The sequence below is a fragment of the Pyxicephalus adspersus genome, chromosome 5 (genome assembly GCF_032062135.1).
Source record: "Pyxicephalus adspersus chromosome 5, UCB_Pads_2.0, whole genome shotgun sequence".
Taxonomy (NCBI): domain Eukaryota; kingdom Metazoa; phylum Chordata; class Amphibia; order Anura; family Pyxicephalidae; genus Pyxicephalus; species Pyxicephalus adspersus.
The window spans coordinates 91,475,112-91,496,978 of NC_092862.1; the positions used below are offsets into that span (position 1 = coordinate 91,475,112).

General features: G+C 39.4%; 1 protein-coding gene across 5 annotated transcripts in view; it reads right to left on the minus strand.

Moving 5' to 3' along the window:
- GRB10 (growth factor receptor bound protein 10) overlaps window positions 1–21,867 on the minus strand; it is a 97,840-nt gene that overhangs the window by 53,796 nt on the left and 22,177 nt on the right. For all 5 annotated transcript variants that reach the window (XM_072412116.1, XM_072412118.1, XM_072412117.1 and 2 more), the window contains exon 3: window positions 15,925–16,009. In XM_072412116.1, the coding sequence (XP_072268217.1) occupies window positions 15,925–16,009 (85 nt within the window). The remainder of the gene's footprint in view (window positions 1–15,924; window positions 16,010–21,867) is intronic.

Consider the following 21,867-nt stretch of genomic DNA (forward strand, 5'->3'; position numbering starts at 1 on the left):
AGTCAGTTGTAGGTCATCGGAGGAGCAGAGAGCAGCTGGGGAAGTATTTTTTTTTACCAAGTCAGAAAGTATGTGGGACATGAAATGGGGAGGGATTTAAAGGCAAAGCACAGTATCTTGAATTTGATTCTAAGGTGAAATTGAAGCCAGTGAAGAGAATTGCTAAGACATGTAGCAGAAGAGGAGCCATGGGGTGGGGAGGATGGATGAGTCTGGCTGCAGTGTTCCTAATAGATTGTAGAGGAGAGAGTCGGGTTAGTGGAATACCAGAAGAGGAGGATGTTACAATAGTCTAGACAAGAGATAAGAGCATGTATGGCTGACAGGCAGCATGAAAACCTATCCAGGAAGGAGACAAGTCAGGGGTGGACAGATAGATTTGAGTGTCATCAGCATACAGAAGGTACTGTAAGCCAAAGGAGGATATGAGGAGACTACCGAGGAAGGAGGTGTACAGAGAAAAGAACAGGTCAAAGAACTGACCCTTGGGGAACACTAACATGGAGGGGAGTGGGAGAGGAGGAATTACCATTGAAAGAAACTTGAAAGGAGCAGTCTGACAGATGGGAAGCAAACCAAGAGAGCAATGTCACTGATACCAATGGAGTACATGATTTGTTATAGAAGGGGATGATCAGCAGTGTCAAAAAGCAGAGGAAAGATCAAAGAGAAGAAGGAGGAGGGAAAAATTGCCTTCAGACTTAGTCCTTACTAAAGTGGCCAATGACCTCATCAGAGCTGTTTCAGGGAATGGGCAGCTCAAAAACCAGACTGAAAAGGGCCAAAGAGTTAATGCTCAGGTAATCGGTGAGTCTTTTGTAGACAAGGCACTCAAGAAGTTTGGAAACATATGGGAGAAGGGATGTAGGAAGGCATCTAGTGAGGGTTTCTTCAGGATAAGGAAAATTATGGCATGTTTGAAAGCGGAGGGGTAGATACCAGTAGAAAGGGAGAGGATGAATAGTTCTGTTAGGGCAGAGGAATGGGCACAGAGTAGGTCAGAGGGAATGGGGTCAAGCAGACAGGTAGTAAATGGAGATGAGAGAAGAGAAGACGTCATCCAGTGACAGGGCTGAGGGAGGCCAGTGATCATTTACAGGTGAAAGGGGTTGATGTGGTTGGAGTGGCCCAGTGAGCAGAGACGTCTGATTTTGTCAATTTTCTCTCTAAAGTAGGTGGCAATGTCTTGGGCAGTGACGTTTGTTGTAGGGAGAGCAGGTGTGGGGTTTAGGAGGGAGTCAATTGTTAAGAGGCTACATGGGTTGGAAGCTTGAGAGGAAATGACAGCGGAGAAATAATTTTGCTTGGTGACCGAGTTCAGTGTTAAAGTGTTGTAGTCTGGCTTTGTAGTCCATAAGTCAGCGCTGAGGCCAGATTTTCTCCACTTGCGCTCAGTTGCACAAAGTCTTTTGTAGCTGTTTGGTGTGATTGTTGTGCCAGGGGTTAGCGGGACAAGGGTAGCGGAAGGTGGCAGGGGCAACTATCCAGAGCCAGAGAAAAGAGTGTGGTTGAACTGAGTGGCAGCTTTATCTGGAGAAGCAATTTTAGAGGGTGGGGGTTAGGGACATAAGGCAGTTTGAGAACAGGTTGTGGTCAAGCTTACAGATATATCTGCCATTGGCCAGGTCTGGGATAGGGCAAATGGGGTGCAGGAGTCCGATAGGTTGAAGGTGATAAGGTTGTGATCAGAAAAGGGGAAATGGTGAGTTGTCAAGGAGGGCGAGATTGCAGAGATTGGAAAATACCAGGTCTAAAGTGTGTCCAGCGATGTGTGTGGGACTGTTTATGTTTCATGCAAGTCCAAGGCAGGAGGTAGTTGAGAGCAGCTTGGCTGAGGATGGATAGTTGGGCTCATTCACTGCAACATTAAAGTCACCGAGGATGAGCAGGTCATGGGAAAGAATGTGTGGCACCCAAGAGGCAAAGTTATCCAAATATTGTGATACTGGGCCCCTCAGCAACAATGGGGGGTAAGGGGCTGAAAAGAAGGATGGAGTGCACTAATAAAATATCATTTGCCTAAACTACAAGAGACAATTGTATGGGTTGTCTCGAAGCTAGTGATGCTCTGTGGTAGAGATATGCAAGTAAATAGCTCTCGTGTATCATTTTATCACTGTATTTAGTTTGCCTAAAGTTTAGCTTGAAGTTTTTTCCAGAACATTGGAAGAACTGTTCTGCCAATTAGTTGACAGCATTAATGTAAATTATCAAGCAATAAAAATTCTGTGGTATTTTAGCAATATGACTAATCTTCAATTATAAGTTACAGATACTTTGCAATTATGAGCTCCCTTACTTTAGGCTGAGTAGGCAAACCTAATTTATTTAAAAGGGTAGTGGCTTGAAGCCAAGTGGTTAGTATAGAACACAGTTCCCAAATGCTTAACATTTTAAATACATTTCAAGACTTGTCTTTGTCAATTAGACACCAAGACGCAATATCAAAAAAGCACACCATGACCACCTTTTCATGTCATGACAAGAAAAAAAAGTTTATATATAAGCCAAACTGGCTTCCTGACTGGACATGCAAAATGACATCACCACACTATGTAAAAAAAAAAAAAATTGAAAAGAAGATCTCAGCTATCTGGAAGGTTACCTTCATAACAATTAGTGTTTTGTTAAACCATAGATGGCCTGTGAATTTAGTGAAAAAGAAATAAGTTGGCACTAAACCAAATGTGAGACCACATGGGAGAAACCTCTTATTTATTCAGTCTTTAAACCTTCGAATTAGCAATTCATTCAAAGAAACCAGAATCACTTCATCAGTATTGGCATACACATATTTTGCTCTATAGGTAGATTAAATATACACATTTACCTTTCCCCACAAAGGGATCTGTGTCTGTATGACACAAACATAGCATAAGCGTATTGTACATAACCTCCTCATCCGAGTCTACATTTTTGCAGATTAGATTGCACATATTTTTTCTCGTGCTAGGATAGCCAATACATGGTCAGGAAAAAAAACCTCCTGAACGTAACAAAATGGTACATTTAACCAACAGTCAATTCCCTGCACTTATTCCTAGTATGGGTAATAAACAGAAACATCTTGTAAAGTACTGTAGTCTGTAAAACCACTGCAACAACGTAAAAGTCAAATTCTCACCATATTGTGTAATTTATAAAAACTTACTATCCTTCATATAAGTAAAAAAAATTTGGAGATGGACCCCTCCCCTTCTGTTTTTACCACCATGGCAGTAAAGACAATGGAAACCCAGCCTCCTATATGTCACTTATCGTAGAAGGCTTTTCTTTTTTTGAAAGAAGCATCACCGGATCTCACACTGCACAGGTCTTTCTGTGCACTGAGATCAGGTGACCCAGGAAAAACTAGGAAGCAGAAGACTATAGCAGCGTCCAGTGTTCAGTGCACACCAGAACAAAGAATGAAGATGGACTGACAACTAGGATCATAGAGAGATCCACCTAGTTAAAAAACAAAACAAAAACACATTATTACTTTTAATAGATTTTTTTGACACGAGATTTAGGTGTATATACAGATACATTTTTACCCCCAGAGATTATAATCCTACTAAAATTTATAGCTCTGTATCCTCACAGGTTGATCCTCCGTCTACTTCCGCCCTGCTGACTACTGCCACCATGTGAAGGGAAATCATATTTACAGTTAATAGAGCAAGACACAAAAGGGACATTTTTAATAGGCACAACTATTCTAGAAACTAAGTGATATTCCATTTACTATGATTTTCCTTTATTGCTTTTGCTGGCCAAAGTTTTAGTAATTGAAAAAACACAATCTACCATGTGTGTGGAGACTGTCGATGTAGAGCTTTTTCATTGCAAGACCAAAAGAACTGCTGTCTACAGAATGGCAGTGCTGAATACCACTCATCCCTACACTTGTGTAACCATCTGCAATAGTGATGTTACTCCACACTGTGCCTGTAAAACCCCTGCTGTAACATAGCTACAAAGATCAGTGCAGGCCAAGCCAACTGGGTACCCAGGATTCCTGCATAACCCTGAAGACTGACATCCATATTCAGTATCTTGCAGAAGAATGAACAACCAATTGCACAAATGCAATTTTTTAAATAAAATTATTTACTTTGTAAAAAACAGAAATAAACACAAAATGAAAAAAGTGCAAACCAGTGACAATTTCAAGGGTTACAGTATACACATACAGAAAGTCAGTATAATAAAGTAAAAGTCTGTACAGAAGACATGTTCATTATGGGAACATATATCCAAACAAAATGGTTTATTATTAAAGCTGGTGAGTATTTAACATGTGTGTAAAGAGGGGGTTACATAAATCATGACATTTCAACAACTGCAAGACATCTTTCTAAATTCTGTGAAGTCAAAAATTCCTTCCAGTAAAACCAAGTAATTTCAAATTTCACAGTACTGTCGTAAAGGCTAGCCGTTGGATCCTCCATTGACATATCATTAATAATTTTAAACCATTGTGATACAGAAGGACAAGCCTGATTTCAAGTTTATTGGGATACAGCGTTTAGCTGTGTTCAGCAAATGTCTAACCAATGATGTCTTATGGAATCTGAGGGAGAGGGAGCTATGTTGGAGCAAAAAGAATGAGGGATCACCAGGAACAGAGTAATCTGTACATTTTTGTACAATTTCCTTGATCTTATTCCAAAAGGGCCTTAATACAGGGCATAACCAAAAAATATGGAACAACGTACATCCCCTCCTTCACAGCACCAGCAGCAGTCAGAAACTGATATGCAGAACCAATGCAGCCAAGTAGGGGTATGGTACCATCTGGTAGAATTTTGTAAATATGTTCTTGAAATCTACTACAAACCGAAGTATGGTGTGATTCAAATTACTCTGTCACTGCTTTACATCAAGTGTAATATTTAGCTCTCTCCCATAGTGTCAAATAGCATACAGAATGGAAAGAACATGCCTATCTAGGCCTGCTCCTGTATACAGAGCTTCAAATGAAGTAAGCGGTCTGGTGAACCCATTGCTCTGAAGTAGAGCGGGATAGGTGATGGTGCTATATTGGGGTGGGAGAACACTTTAGAGAACACTTTCAGGGTAGGTCCTATCAAGGGATGCTGTTCAAGCTGCGTGACCAAGTTACTTTCCAACCATGGCGCCGATGATAACTTTAGCTATTTCTAGCCCAATCTATTACCCTCACCAGGTGAGATGCCATATAATATTTGTGCAGGTTAGGAACACCCAGACCTCCCACGGTCTTGGATTGGAATAATTATTACGGTTTAGTCTGGGCTTTTGATCACCCCAAATAAAATGAAAAACTGTCGCATGTATTTTATTAAAAAAGGACTTAGGTAGCCAAATTAGTAGGGTCTGAAAAAGGTATAGAAACCTTGGTAGCACATTCATTTTAATCATCTGAACTCTGACAAACCATGATATATAGCAAGTGATCGCCATTTTAGTAAATCTGATTTTTTTGAAAAAGACATTTTTAGACAGGTCTTTGGCAAGGAAGACTCAAGTATTGCAGACCTCCAGAGGCCCAATTAAAGGTTAAAGGAATAATTCTTCCTAATTAGTTCCTTCTGCCCTTAGATTAAGGTTAAGTTTAATGCCTTTGATATACTGTAATTCATTTTAAATTTTGAAAGAACTATAAATGACTAGTTCCTTCAAAAGGTTCAGTAGTAGGGTGACCGGATTGGAAAGTACCAACAAGAGGTTGTCAGCAAATGCTGCAACTTTATGCATTTTATTACCCAATTTTAGTCCTGTGATATTCAAGTTGGCCCTTACAGCCCTTAAACAAGGGTTCTAGTGTCAGGATAAATATAATTGAAGAAAGAGGACATTAACCCTGATCGCCACTGATGGGCAAAGGTAAATCTTATCCAAGCTAACATTTTTGGTCCTAAACCAATGTGTATTAAGTTTTGATTCATAAACTTCCAATCAACTACCAAATGCCTTCTCTGCATCCGTGGATAGCAAGAAGACAGGTGTAGAGTTGCGAGGAAGCCAGTTGGATCCAGTTAAGTACCTTGGTAGTATCTCCAGCTGCCCTCAATGGTACAAACCCCACTTGAACAGTGTGAATCAATTTCCTGATGACCCTCTGTAGTCTTAAGCTACGTACACACTTCCAATTATTATCGTTGTTAAACGAACGACGAACGATCCTGCACGATATCTATGAACGATCGTATAGCACCGATCCTGCACATACAGATAACGACACGATCGTTCGTAGATATTGTACACACAATAGATACGATCGTTTGAGCGATACAGGGAGTGAGGTGCATGACAGGAAGTGAACGAACGTTCGTTCGTCACGCATGCTCAGACCATGGACGATCAACGAACGATCGTACACACGAACGATGGTCAACGATCGTCGTCCAATCCGATCCGCCAGTCCAGTCGTTCCCAACAACTTTCCTCGTTCGTCGGTTACTTTTTTTACGAACGATTTTTGCCCAATCGATCGTTCGTCGTTCATTTTGAACGATAAAAATTGGAAGTGTGTACGCAGCTTTAGGGCATCTGGGTGGAAAGCTTTACCCACTGAAATAGCTTTAAAGTGTTCGCCATATGAGGCAGCAATATTTCCTTAAACTTTTTCTAGTAGGCCAGGGAGTAACCATCAGGGCCTGGAGTCTTACCCGAAGGTGTACTCGCTATTGCTTTCAAAATTTCATCACTACTGACTATGGACTCCAGTTTCAATGTCACTGGTTGAAAGTGTGGGCATCCTAACTTTGGCGAAGTACTCCTTTGCTGCTGCTACCACAGAAGATGGCTGAGGTGAAAGATCCAGGGTATTGATATTGTACCTGATATCTCTTAGTCCTGTTCTGATCTACAATAAATGGAACAAAAGTACGCTCTTTGCCCCTGCAGAACTTTTGCTAGAATATGGCTATATTCATTCCCATATTCATAGTATGATCTTCTACATTTCACTAAAGTAGCCTTGGCATTATTGAGACATAGCGTTGACAATTGAGATCTTGGCAGAGTTCTGCTGTGGGGTCCCTTTTATGGATTTTTTCAAGCTCCCCAATACCATGAAGGAGATTCAAATTTCCTGCTGCCTAGCTTTTTTAAACCTTACACCGTGTTTAATAGGGCGACCTCCAATGACGGCTTTGTGGGCTTCCCAAACTACTAAGGGGTTGCTAACCTGCGTATTATTCGTGACAAAATAGTGTTGCAATTTTCTTTGTTTCTTTAACTACCACCAAGTCTCTCAGAAGGTTTTCATTAAGCTTACAGTTCCAGAATTTGGGTCTTTGGTGAGCTGATTAAAAAAAAAAAAAAAAAAAAAAAAAATTTACCGGGTACTGATTGGAAAGAAACATTTCTCCTATCATACACCCTTTAACTCTGTGTAGGTCAGCTTAGTGAATCCAGAAATGATCTATTCTGGAATAAGTCTGGTGGGGGTGGGAGAAAAACGTGTAGTACTGGAATGTTTAACCCTTGCACATTGAGAAAGTACCTTGATAATCACCATACTGGGAGTCGCAAAGCTTAGTATAAAGGGGCTATGAAATTAAATCAGCAAAAAGATAGAAAACTAAAGAAAATAAATGTACCAAATGGGGGGGGTCAGGGAAGTAGGGAGAGAAAAAAATCCCAAAACCCAATGACTCCTGATATGGAGGTAACAGGTCTCACTCACTCACTCCAGAAGAGCAAATCACCTTATGCAATCCATCCCAAAGAGAAGGGGTGCCAAACTCTGGCCCGCGGGCCAAAGCTGGCCCTCAAGGTCCTTTTTTGGCCCCACCAAAGAATTCCGAAAATGATCTACATCTGGCATGCCCAGGTTAACCACCACACATTATAATTTTCAATACATAGAAATTATTCCTGTACACCCATCATGTGACAGCCTAGGCAATGATCACATGGTCCCCAAATACCAGGGGCAATGTGTTTGTTTCAATTCAGTAGAGACTGGATAGTGTAATATTTAGTGTCAGAAACTTGTGATGAGAGAGGACGAACACCACAAAGCCTGCATAGATAGTTTAGGAAATTAGTCTTTTCAACCCTAAAGTGTACAGGGGTTTGTTTTTGTTAGTTATGGATGAAGTAGTAAACTTCCTCAATTTTTTCAATAAATTTCAAGTTGGCCCTGACTTGGTCTAAGTTTTTAATTTCGGCCCTCTGTGTATTTGAGTTCGACACCCCTGCCAGAGTAAGGAAGGCCCTAGGAAACATGAATCACGTAAAACACAGTTAACAGGTAAAAACGAATGGTAAACATGGGCAGATACAATAAGTGCACTTCAGTAAAGTAAAACTTAATATCAAAGAACCAGGTCAATGTTCCCCATTTGTGTAAGATCACCTAATAAAATAGGTAAGGTAGCTTGTGAGCTTTGCTCAATATTAGGTTAACAACAAGGTTCAGGAATTTGCATAAGTGGCAAACAGGGAAAACCGTTTCCGATCTCACCCATCTTGAGGCAATCAGCGGCGAGCATTCCTAGTCGGGGTACACCCTTGAGAACATTTTAGTGGAAAGTTGCCACGGATTCTCTGGTAGGTTGAGTACTTTTGTAATTGGCGATGGCCAATCTGGAATATCAATCTCTGAAAGGTTAAAGGTGTCCAGGGTATCAGGATGGTCAGCATGTTCTCAGCATGGCCAATCATCCATCTTTAAATGCAATAATTTGTAAGGGAAATCCACAGCGGTAGCAAATATTTGAGCATGTAGAACCTCCAATAATGGCTTCAATGATCTCCGTTGAGCCAATGTGCAGCATGAGATCCTGGAGTAGTATAACCTGGGCATCACTGGAGGATGTCTCCCTGTTAGAGCCGATTTCATAATACCATCCTTCACTTTGTAAGAATGTAGAGGCGACAAATTACATCCCTCGGGCATCTGGGATCTGGCGATTCTGGGCCATGGATTCGATCAATTTCCAAGGGTGTGCCTTTTGGCCTATCTAGCACAGCACTAAGAATGGCCAAGGCTGCTGCAAAGAGATCTTTGGTTTCATCTGATTCCAGTAGGCCTCCAATACGCACATTATTGCGACTTCCATTCTCCAAATCATCCCGTGTAAGAATATCTGCTCCAATAAAGCGGAGTGCTATTTTAAAATGGAGGTGTGATTGGTGACATTCACCCTAAGATCATTGGTTGCTTTATCTGCCTCTTCGACGCATCATCACGTTGAGTGTGGCAATTTCAGAGCAGAAAGTATCAACTAAGCTCTTAAAATTTCCAAAATAATCTATAGTAGGGATACTGTGCAAGTAGGGATCTCCACATTGTGGAGAATGCTGAATCTAAGCAGGGCTTTGAGAAACTTGGGAAGGCTTGTCAGAAGTGGAAGGGGAAAAACAGAATGCTGTGGGCTCACCTAAGAATCCTCAGCCATTACCAAGTCCTGGGATCTCCCTGGAATGCATTCCTGATGAGGAGGGGAGTCCTGCAAGGACACAGATGGGACATCCATGTCTCCTCCATGGGTGCTGAGCAGGGTGGAATGCTCCAGCTCTCCCTGCTCTGTTACTGCAGCTCCATGCTCAGGGGAAAGAGTGCTCATGTGGAGGCGCGGGCACCATCTTGCCCCCCCTTGCTCCTGAAATCTTGCTGCGGTGTGGCAGGGGAAAACTGCCCGATCTTCTGTGACCAGGACCCGCCAGGTGTGCTAGTGGGATCCCACATTGTTCCCACGTGTTTTCTGCCCATGTGAGCAGAGAAGCAGCAGTAACAGCCAGTTTAGCCTGCAATATTAAGTAGCTGGAGCAGTGTATCCGTGCTGCCTATCTGCTCATCGGCTTGGCCACGCCACACACAAAGACAATTATAAATACAGAAGCCTGTAAAATTGTGCTATTCAAGGAGTCCAATCACTGTTCACAACTTTAGTGATTTGTTTCACAAATGTAGGTAGAGCAGAAAACGAAACGGGGGTTCAGTGGCAGATCTGGGTAAATTGTATATTTGCATTATTCCACACCTTACTACATATTGGCATCCATATATTCCTTCTAACCAGTTACCATCATGATCACCCTCTATATACTTGGATGAACAGGCCGGGGACCAAATGCTGCCTTTGGTAAGCATTTAGGCTATGCAAGTGTTTCTAATCTATCCCCCCCGGATAAGCTTGTTATACCCCTGCACGACCAAACAGGACTTATGCCATACCAATCAACTTTTTCCCAAAGGAATAAAAGGAAAATGATTAATCCATTCCCATTAAAAAATCCTATTGTTATTGGCATATTACACATTGATGGGGCTGTATGAAATAGTTTAAACACTGCCTAATACTAAAATACATAAATATAAAAGAAATTAGATGAAATAACTGAAAATTTAACCTTGCTTTACCTTACTGAGAAGAGTCGAGTGGCTACTAGGATGGTGCTGAGAAGGGAGGAGGAGATTGTATGTAATTCCTAGAGTGTAGTGCGTGTTATTCACTGAATGGTAGCAACTGGTGTACTGACGCTCGTGGGCAGTAGTGGCTTTGTCTTGAGAGAAGTAAATAAGGGTAGCGCACAATGTTATGACCCATACAAGTTCTAGCAAAAAAGGTTGTATACCAAGCAAAATTTTTCGTGTCCAAACAGGACTTATACCAAGTTAGACTTATTCCAAAGTGGACTTATACTGCGGTACTACTGTATATATACACTACAGTTTTCCATATCCTATTCTAAATACCACAATCTTTTTTTTTTTTTTTTTTTTACATATTGGGACTAGAAGCCTAATGTCTGGCACGATCAAACCCTATAAGTAATAATCATTCTTTGGACAATTCCTTTGTTCCCATTTCTGCTCTGTGTTCTTTGAGGACAATTTTCCCTCAGTCCCAAGTCATGTTTTTTCTTTCCCGTTTACAACTTACATTGAATTAAATTATGGTCACAGCTAGCTAGGTTTTTATATAAAATATATTTTAAAAAAAAATAAATGCAGCAGAGCATCATTTCAAGTTGGGGCTTCTTAAAACTACCATAATGTGAAATGTAAATGTTCTACCTAAGCCATGATGTAATGATCTATCTTGTGGTTTTAGCTTTTGTATTTTACAGCTGGAACCTATGTTTCAGATATTGTGGTTGTCACTGATACCATGGTCCCTACCCTGTACCCTTGGTCAGACTGTTTAACTGAAGTGTAATACCTTCTTTTCTTGTGTTTATATGCAAATTGTATGTTTTAACAATTCAATATATTTGCCAAAAAAACTGTACCAAAAAATAATGTATTAAATTCATAAATTCCTGCCCTTTTGCTGTACCTGTAGTGCCATTACCCAAATTAAAAGAAAAAAAAAATACACACTGATCACTACAACTGTCCCAGCCTGTGCAGCCCTTTCTATCTGTGCAAGCAGTTGATTCTCTATTTCTTTTTAAGCACTGGGGGCCTGTAGCAGACTAACTGTATTATGCATTTCCACCCATCATTTATTATTTCACATTCACTTTTAGATCACCACTCATACAGACACCACCACCTTTTAGTTTAGTCTTTCTGAAAAAAGTATAGCCAGATCTGTTAACAGCCCAGTCATATGAAGAAGTAAGCCAGGATTCAGTAATACCACCCAAGGGGTGCCTGTGCCTATATATTGATCTATAAACTTCACCTAAACTATCCCCAATGATGACTGACCTTTCTGCCATCTTTTTGGCCTGTCCCACCCACTCTCTTCTACATTAAATATTCCTCCACCATTCCCATAAATCTCTCGCCTAGCAAAGCAGACACTCTTCCATTTAGGTGCAAACCCTCTCTGGTATATAGGTTGTACCCAAATGAAAAGTCAGCCTTGTGTGCCGAGAACCTAAACCCTTTCACACCAGGATTTAAGCCATGCATTTAGCTGTCTAGGCTCCCGCTGACTTTCTCGTGTTGCGCATGGCACAGGCAATATTCCAGGGAATATAAACTTTGAGGTCCTTCCTTTCACATGAAGACCAGTTAATGTAGGGATCCTAAATCTTCCATATATCCCATGACTGGTTCCTCCTAGGAAGCCGGGTCCTGCCCAGCCCCTTCCAGTAGTTTGTCCACCAGGTCCACCACATGCCAAACCTTGGCACCAGGGAGACAGCAAAACATTTGGTTAAAGCGATCCAGGCAAAAAAGTAGTCTATCAGTCCTCCTGATCATAGAATCCTCTATAACAAGTTACCAAACCTCTTCCTGCATTACCTTCCCTACCCCTACTGGATTGGCTGCTCTACCGGCTGCTAGGGGTAACACTAACATCTAAGGCTGCTAGAGTTTGCCACCTGTACATAACTTTGCAAACTTATTAGGGCGCTCAACCATGGCTGGCTTTCGATTTCTGGGAGCCCCTACCACTCGCTTCAACTATAGTGACCCAGCTTACTTTTAGGAAGTTTTCTATTTAAAGGTTACTTACAGTTTGTGGGGGGAAAAAATCTGAACCTTTAAACTACATTTATTTAAGAGACACGTTAAACAATCTCAAAGGTGAGTTTACGGAGATCTTGTATCAGACAGAAAAGAGTTTAGAGGAACTCCCAAACACACAACTCCTGAACATGTGAGCAGAGTCTTTATGCAATGGAGACTGGTCACTACTAGTCTCAAACCTGGCATTTGATAACTGGATTTGTAGCCACCCTCCTATAATTATGGGAAATGGCAGGATCCCTTCCACAGCTTTGCTCTTTATACTGCAGTTGTCAGTAAAAACAGCAGCTCCGAGAATGGTGCTAAAATTTGAGAATTCCATTACAGAGGGTGCACAAAGGTTTTGCAGCTAATAAAAAGCAGGCATATTAACATGTTTGCCATTAGGAAAGACTTTTTTTTTTTTTTTTTTTTTTAATAGTTTAAAAACTAGTTGGCTACCAGATTCAAAAACTGCAAAAAGTATCACTTCACAGATATCTAGGATACAGATTATCTAGTAGGTGTTGAGAATGGTATTTTGTTCCAAAAAATTGACTAAATATTACAAAGTTCTTGGAGCACACTTAAGGCTCCTGACCAGTCAGTAGGATATATCAGTCCATGAAGGAGGGATTGAGATAATTTAGGCAGGTTCTGCTTGTTTCTCCTTTTGGTGCTGTGCTTGAGCTAGTGGTGGTAAACATGTAAAGCAGTTCCACAGGGAGCATTGAGGAGTTACAACTCCTCAATGGAACAGTGGTCAGATTATAAAAAGAAATCAAGGGTTTACTGGGATTAGGACTACCAGATATATTCAATAAAAGCATGCTTGGTAAAGTTTTGAAAACACAACTTGTCCTGGGGAGTAGTTGTATTCATAAACCAGAAAATTACATTTGACCTGGAGACTTGACTACTGATTAATTTCATTAGAAATTGCTTTTAATTCACCCTTGAGATTATAATTAGAGGCCAGCTTCCTAAAGTTGTGCACCAAAACAAACTGTTAGCCATTTTTTTTTCTAGAAAACGCCTAATGTGTGCCAAAACAAACCCTTAATTTTTCCTACAATGATTACTGCAACATTAGACCAATTACAACTTTTGCTTAATAAAAATGAATGGAATATTATGACCATGACAACTTACTTTAGGTAGCAGTATTTAACATTTCTTTATAAAATTCTGAAAAATTGAAGTGGCGTTCCCTTGCACACATGCACCAGCAGATGGCACAGTGTTTCTTCCTAGCCGTTACAAAGTGGCAAACTATCCCGTTAAACATGGTATAATGCCAAGCTGCAAAGGTTCAAGTCCAACCTAATTTTTTAGCAAATGCTTCAGTGCATTTGATCAGCTGGACTAGCTGCTGATATCTTAATTCCTATGAAATCAATAAACTTAATTTTCATACAATGCTTCTGCCTTTTGACTTGGTCTTTGTTGAAAAACACTAATACACAATAAATAAATCTATGACAATACAGTAAAAACAAGTGTAATAAAAAGCTTCACCTGCATTTTTGAACACCTTATTTTCAGTGTTTTATGAAGAACATGGCCATCTCAAAATGTTTTTCTTTGTTACTAGGGGTTGGGTAACACAAAGTGCATCAAACACTACCATAAATATTTTAGTATACCATAAAAAAAGTATGCCCTTTAAATGGTGATTAGAAAAAAAAAAAAAATCAGTTGCATGTGGATATAGTACCATTGTTTGTATTTAGGTCACACCACAAACTTCTGATGTTGGAGATAGAGACATTAGTTTGCTACACACTTCACATAAAGCACACTGGTGTCCACTGGGGGGCAACAGTAATGCACAAAATATCATTTAGGAGGATTGTTAGTTATATATATGTAGTCCCCGGGTTAGATATGAGATGAGATATGATGGACTGTAGGTTTGTTCTTAAGTTGAATTTGTATGCAAGTCGTAACAGGTACATTATTGTAATAGATGAAATTAGGACAGATGTTAGTCTCAACATATTAGGCAGTGTGGTGTCAGTTACTGTATAAAAGCCCCACTAAGTTGATAAAAAAAAAAAAAAAATTATAGAGCCTAGACTTTCATTAACTACTGGAGCAAGCTGTGCTTTGAAATGCAAATAGAAACTTCAGAGTTTGTCTTGGTCATTAAAGAGTTACAAGAGGCTGCAAGAAAGAGCTGTGTTAAGCAAAAAATTTCTTCTGCAAGTCATGCAAACTGCCCCATTCATCTTTTTGAAAGATGAAAACTGCCCCTCTTAATTTTAACCCTTTATCTGTGCCTCACAGCTGGAGGTCCATTTATGCCATGCCGACAGTATACAATATACTAACACTACATTTAATTTAGGTGTAGTTTAAATGCTTACTCCACACAAGGATTTTCTACTTAGTTTTCCCAACTTCACTCCTTCGAAAACGTCTTGCTCCTGCCCAGTATTAGTCTGTGTAGAATAAGTCCATTTCCCAGAATTTAGTCTGAGCATTTTAAGGCCCATGTTTGAAATCCCTATGCATTCCATTGGCCTAGTCTACACCAGGGAGTTTTCTTTGAGGCACATTTGAGAGTTTAAGATAATGCTGCTTGTCGAGTTTTAAATATATTGCTTAAACACACAAATGCAAATTGCACAAAAACCCCTCCATTTATGTCATGTAGGAGTTTATATCTATATTTACACATTTATAGGTGTTTTAACACCTATTAATAAAGCTTCCACTAAAAACAATAGAGGCTTTTACAAGTGTTTTTAGCAGGACTTTGGAATCTGGAAGCTCATTTCACACATAAAAACATTAAATTCTTATATCATTTATTAATAGGTATATTTACCCTTTCAAATATTGAGTAAGAGGTATTATGTGTTAAAAGTAAAACCTAAACACTTGCATAAATTTGAAGCAAAACACATCAGAGGCAGTTTTAGGAGGCAAGCTTTAAAATGCTTTTAAAAATACAGTAGAAGCAATTATATGCTTTAACTGTTCATATAGACCCAGTCTTACACTCCTGTATCATCTCCAGACTCATGTCTTAACTGAAGGATGCTTGATGCATTAGCAACAAGAACAAGCTTAGCAATTTTTAAAAAAATTTCTGTCTGATGGTCAGCATAGGAAGTAAAGAAGAAAAAATTAACACACTAAACCAATTTTTAACAATGCAATGAACTGGATTGTGCTGCCAACAGTTAGGAAAACTTAATTGTATGAAAAGTGAATGTTTCACAACCAATTGTGCTGTAACGTTATGGTGTAACCAAGACTGTCAATGAAAGTTAAAGTTGTATGCAGTGTTTGTGAAAGAGTTTAAGAATTGTAAAGTATATTTGTGATGCAAATATACTCCAAGCTGCTAAATTTGAGTTCGCCAAAGAGGATTCACTGAACCTTTGTCTACTTGAACCCCGGCAGAATGTCACAGTCAAACAGAGGCAAAGGGGACTTGAGTCCTAAGATCTAAAAAGCCACCAAGGTAATAAAATCTATAGCTATAAAGAAATATAAAAAACAGCATTTCATTTTCCTTAACACACCTGGATTTATGGACGCACGTTTTGATGCATAGCCAGTTTCCATCAAGCCTCTTTGTGAACGATTTCCGGTCTGCTCTACATTATCCTGGAAAAAAAATACTTGCAATTAAAAACTAAACAGATAAAGTACATGCCAATTTTATATGTCTCTAAACAAGTTTACATCCCCCTACCAAGTTTTATTTAAACAGAATGCAAGGTATTAGCTCCCAAGATTTCTAGCAAAACAGACTTTTTGTAGTTATAACCAAATGCTTTTTAATTTTGTGTTTAACAGACCAAACAGGGATAAAATGTGGTAAGTATATGGTTAGGGTTTACATAAACGAAATGTCCGATTTAGGCCTACAGGCTACTTGCACAAAGCACAGACAAGCAAACATGTGCAATGCTTTAAATATTTTTTAGGTTTCAACCAAATTGGACAATCAAGCACAAAATTAAGTTGGATTAGATCTGCTGCCAATCAATTTACCGCTACCTAGTACCTATCAAAACAACATAGAACAAGTCAAGATCAATATAACCAGAAATTAAAAAGTAAACCTTCACATTATATCCCCATCTAGCTTTTAATAACTGTGAGAAAGTCTGTTTAAAAGCAACTGTTATATTCACGATGCAACTCCCTGGTGTCAATTTAGGAAGTTGGGAATTGCTGACCACACACCTTCCCACTTCAATTAAACTATTTGTGGACTTTTCAGGTGGGCTAAACACTCAAAGAAAAGTTAAGGGTAGGCCCAGTCAAACTTTAGGTTTTGATAAAGTGTAGGATTAAAACATACCAGGATTTTATTGCCAACTAGCTCCATATATTTCCTTAAATTACTGCTCAGGAATTAATTTCAGTAGGGCAAGAAATGAATGTTATAGAATTTGGCCCCAAATGGAAAGTTTCTTCCCACATGCAAACACAGATAAGGTAACCGGTTAATTGGCATCCCCCAAATTTAACCTTAATGTAGATTAGTGGCATTACTTTGGTAGGACATTAGCTTCTTAGTTTTTAATATTGACACAACTGAACATGGTAGATGTACAGTATATATGTTATACAAATTAATATTACTTCAAAATCACCTTTAAAACCACAAAACAATCATTCCAGAATAGCAATTTCCACAATAGGCAAATATAGATTTCACATTTGGGAGAAATCATCCAATGTCAGAATAGTATCTAAAAACAATATAAATATAATTACTATGCCTAATTTTATATTACAAAAAAATATTGGAATGATTTATGATAATTTAGAAAAACCTATGTAGCTGGATTTTTTTTTATAGCATCCTATGTAAGTAAACTCAGACTAGTGGTCTATACTTACATTGTCAACCTCTGTGCACATCAAACCCAGACCATATGTAGTCTGAAATTTCATGGTTAAGAGTGTGCTACAGGAAGACAAGTTTGGCCATTGAGGCACCTTTTTCAGGCATCATAACAGTGGAGATTTAGGTCAAAGGTTAAACTGCCAACATCCAGATATGCAGGAAAAAGTTATTTTATCAACACTTCCTCGAACTGTAGCATTTTGGACTCTGGGATGTGACAGTTAATCCATAACCCCCCCCCTTTTTTTTTATTAGAATTAAAATCAAAAGGACCCAGTCTTCTCTCCTTAATGCAAATCGTTCAGCAGGCATTGAAGCATAAATGAGCTCACTGGACAAATACTGCCTAGTGCAGAGGCTCTAGGATAGAGATACTAGGCCAAGTTATGGTGTTCCTAAAAGCATTATCCATTCTCTAGTGCCCATTCTATGATGACACACAGTGTCCTCTTGTAAGAATACCATAGTTTTAGATTTATCAGCCATTGACAGACTGAGGAGTTCAGTGCTCAACCTTTTTTGTGTCTTCACAGTGCAACAGTGAGTACACAGGAGGAGCAACATCTGCAGTCAGACTGACAAAAATGTATCCTCATTGCACCAAATCACAGATCAAGGGACTGAATTACTCCACCAACTCTGTTACCCAGTTTGTAGAGCTGGTTGTAAATGCAAGAAGGTGCATTAGAATCACCTAAAGAGAACTCAACCCAATCCACAACCCCCCGCCTGTTTAGTTATGTATAGCATGGCCACTGAGACCAGAAATGAGACCCACCAGTTATCACTTCAACCTTAAGCACCTCCTCACCCCCTATAACCATGGGGAAACCATGTTCTTTTCCTTTGGATGCTGGCTGGATTTAGTAATGTAGGGTGTACAATTTAAAAGGAAAAAACAAATTCCTGCAACAGTTGAACTCGAACCTCATTCTTAGTCTTTATATGTGCCATAAGTACGTGTGTAAAACTTATACTGAGCATGACCCCAGTAGGAGACAAACTGCATGATGTATACAGGGGATCCAATATCAAGAAAGTGGAAGTCAGTTCAGATATTCACATTTTTTGCACCAAGTTTTTTACATATTTGCCTCAACTTCTATTCTAGACAAAATGTACAAATGCCTACAGCTTTTACATCAGTCTTTTGAATTTATTTCATCTACAAAAGCACCAAAGATAGCCATTGTAGTTCCATGACTTTCCCCTAAAAAGGGATGGATTTCCTTCCGCTTTTTATGGTAATTGACAGATTTAAGATTCCACCCTTTGCCAAGTTACCCTCTAACTTTCTGCCTTTTTTCCAATGGAGAATTTAACTAGCACAATGAAAAGCAATAAAAACATGTCATGTCTACAGTGTCAAAGCAAGACCTGGCTCAACTGGTATTGCACATAATCTCAAAAGGAGTTTGAGTATTAAGATCAGGGTTTAGACAGGTCCCCCCAGTCCAAAGACAATAGCATTATACCAACATTTTTCCTCCATTAGTTGCAGTCATGATTCTGTCTGTAAGGGAAAATTGCCTTGGCACCTGCTGAACGTCGATTTTTTTTTTTTTACTACCAGACTGCCGAGTAGTTTATCTCTAGAAAACATATTTGACAATTCTTACAGTCACTTTTTGAACTGTTGTATGTGATTTAGCAAAAGTTTATATTTTTCAACTTCTGAACATCAGCTCACAGACGCACTGCTCAGAGGTTGTGTGAGTGAAGCAAAGGAAAGAAGTTACCCTGATAGTTTGAAAGCACAAAATAAAGCTTCCCCATTGAGCTGGAGAAAGGGGGGGAGGGGCATACAGCCAGGTAAATGATTGTTTGTCTGCATAAACCCCCAGAATCCCCATCATCAATTTGCCAAGGTTTTTTCACCTTTTGGTATTTTAACAGGCATCCTGATTTTAAGATCTTACTCTTCCTTTACTGCTCAAGGGCTGTAACACTGGCCACATTTTTACTTTTTAATCATTTAGTGATCAGACAAGAAAAACATCCTGCTCTAAAGAGTCTGCAGCAAAACATAATTCAGACTGATCATAAATCTTAGATAAAAGCATGCATAGGGGTCCGTTTATAAAGTGTGTGCAACATTCACACAGTTTGCCTGTTTGAGAATCTTCCAGGTCTGCATGTTCCGTGAATATTCAAATCACCGCTTTATAAATAGACCCCCACTGTGTATAGTTTGCAGTATTATGTTGTGTAAAAAAATTCACTTTTTCAATACAAAATAAATACAATGAAAAAAATCAAATATCGTACACATGTGCATGTGACTGATTTGGACATAATGACCAAGACAAACTCTACAGGTGTTTCTTTTTGCATATCAAAGCACAGCTTGCTCCACAAGTTAGTCTAGGCTCCATGAAGTTTTTTTTTTTGCTTTGGGATTACCTCACAGTGAGAAGTTTCTACAGTAACCGACACTGCATTGCCTAATATGTTGGGACAAACATCTGTCCTAATTGCATTTATTAAAATGATGTACCGGTTCCAACTTGCATACAAATTCAACTTAAACTATCTCGTATGTAACCCGGGAACTACCTGTATTAGATTGAGTGCACAAAACCAGCAGATCTGCTTGAATGTACTAGGCCCCACACAGATAGAAGTATTATGCTTGAGTCCTTCCTGTCAACACAAACTTCTTTGAATATACTGAAATTTTGATAAAAACAAAATGTTTGCAACTACCCTGTTAGGAGAAAGTAGTTTTATAGGAGCCTCTTCTATAAGGCCTAAAAGGTGCTTTGAGAAGACAAATTTTAAAATCCCATTGCAACGACTAAGAAATCCAACAGCAACACTTTGGGGCTCAACCACCTTTTGACCAAGTCCTAAAGTATTTCTATACATACATTCAAACAGAATGGCAGTTTACCGTTATGCTAATGCTTTTTGTTAGGATTTTCTACTTAAGTACCAGATAGTCAAAAGTTTCTTCATCTCTCTGTGTAGGACTGATCCAAAGGACGAAAGATCAAAACTGAAGCAGGCAAAAGGGGCAAACAAACTCTTCAGCAGTATAAATCAGGCTCTCTTCAACTAGCAGGAAATTAAAGGTTGGGGGGGGGGGGCATGGCTATGTTGCAAGGCTGTACACAATGCAATTCATTACAAATAAATAAAAACAGCACCGTATAAAGAATTGTACAATGAGTAACGGAAAGTTTAAATCTTCCAAAAACCTAAATCTAGTCAAACAGATTTCTAATGTCTAGGAAAGAAAAAAAATTCTTCTTTTACTCCTTGATAAACTAATCCTAGTTATGGTTGTATTAGACCATTATTTGCAAACTTCTTGCATAGCTATATTCAAATGCAACATCAGTAAGTCATATCGTAAGTAAGCTGAAATATGCAGTTCCATTACAGTTCATATTCTATTACCAAATCCAAGCTGAAATGCATAAAAAAAACACTGAATTAAGAAGCTAAAATATTGCCCAATTTCTTGTATGAAAAGCTGACTAATACTTAAAAGCTGTGAAGAATCCAAGTCAAGATTGTAAACTCATTGCACAAGAACTGAACCGAGTTGTAAATCCTCCCATTTTCTGAGAAATCATAGAACTCAGTACATTTTCCAGGAACAAAAAAAAAAATCCTGCCAAATGTTCCTTCCATTTTTATTGAAGAGTCAGCTTGGAAAGGGACAGCTAGGCTGGACTTCCCAAGTTGTGACTGCAAAGAAAAACAATGCTCAGATTTTAGAGAAAATCAAAGGGGGTGTCTTAAGTGCATATTTCAACACAAAATTAGTCAATGTTTATGCATGAAAACCTTACAAACTTTTCAAGATGCCCAAAATATAAAGGAAAGGTGAATAAAATCTTGTCTTTGACCTAATTTGATTCACCTTCTTACCAACAACTCCTTTAGGGCAGCAGAGGGACATCTGGCTACTGTATGCAGCTTTGTGTGACGGCACAGCAGTGCCACAGAACACCCACAGCCTTTATCAGCTCTGGACAAAGTAAAGGCTAATCTTTACAACTTGCCACTTTATCTGACAGACAGTAAGGTAACCATGTACCATCAAAAAACATAGAATCCTTCCTCGAACCCATAAACTGCTCATGCTCACAAGCCAGGCACCTAGAAATTGAGGCTACATATAAACTTAGGTACAGTACACAATATTTGTGTCTTTAAAGTCTGGCAAAAAGGGTAAGTGGGTGTGGGATCAGTATCACTATCCTTACAAGAGCCCATTGCTGCTCCACACACATTGAGTTTTAGGTTATATACCGTATATTCCGGCGTACAAGATGACTTTTTAACCCCGAAAAATCTATGACAAAGTCAGGGGTCCTCTTGTACGCCGGGTACCAGTACTTACCTGCAGCGCCCGGTGTCCTCGCGAGTCCCCTCTCTGGTCTGGCGTCCCTGCCAGTCCTCCTGTGCCTCCTTCTGTCTTCCTGCTTTTCAGCTTACACGAGTCCTCCTGGGCAGGCTCGCGTTGCTTCACAGCAGGACTTGTGTAAGCTGAAAAGCAGGACGAGAGCCTGGATTGGCTCTCCACTGGATGGAGAGCCTGGATTGGCTCTCCACTGGAGAGCCTGGATTGGCTCTCCACTGGAACACGCCC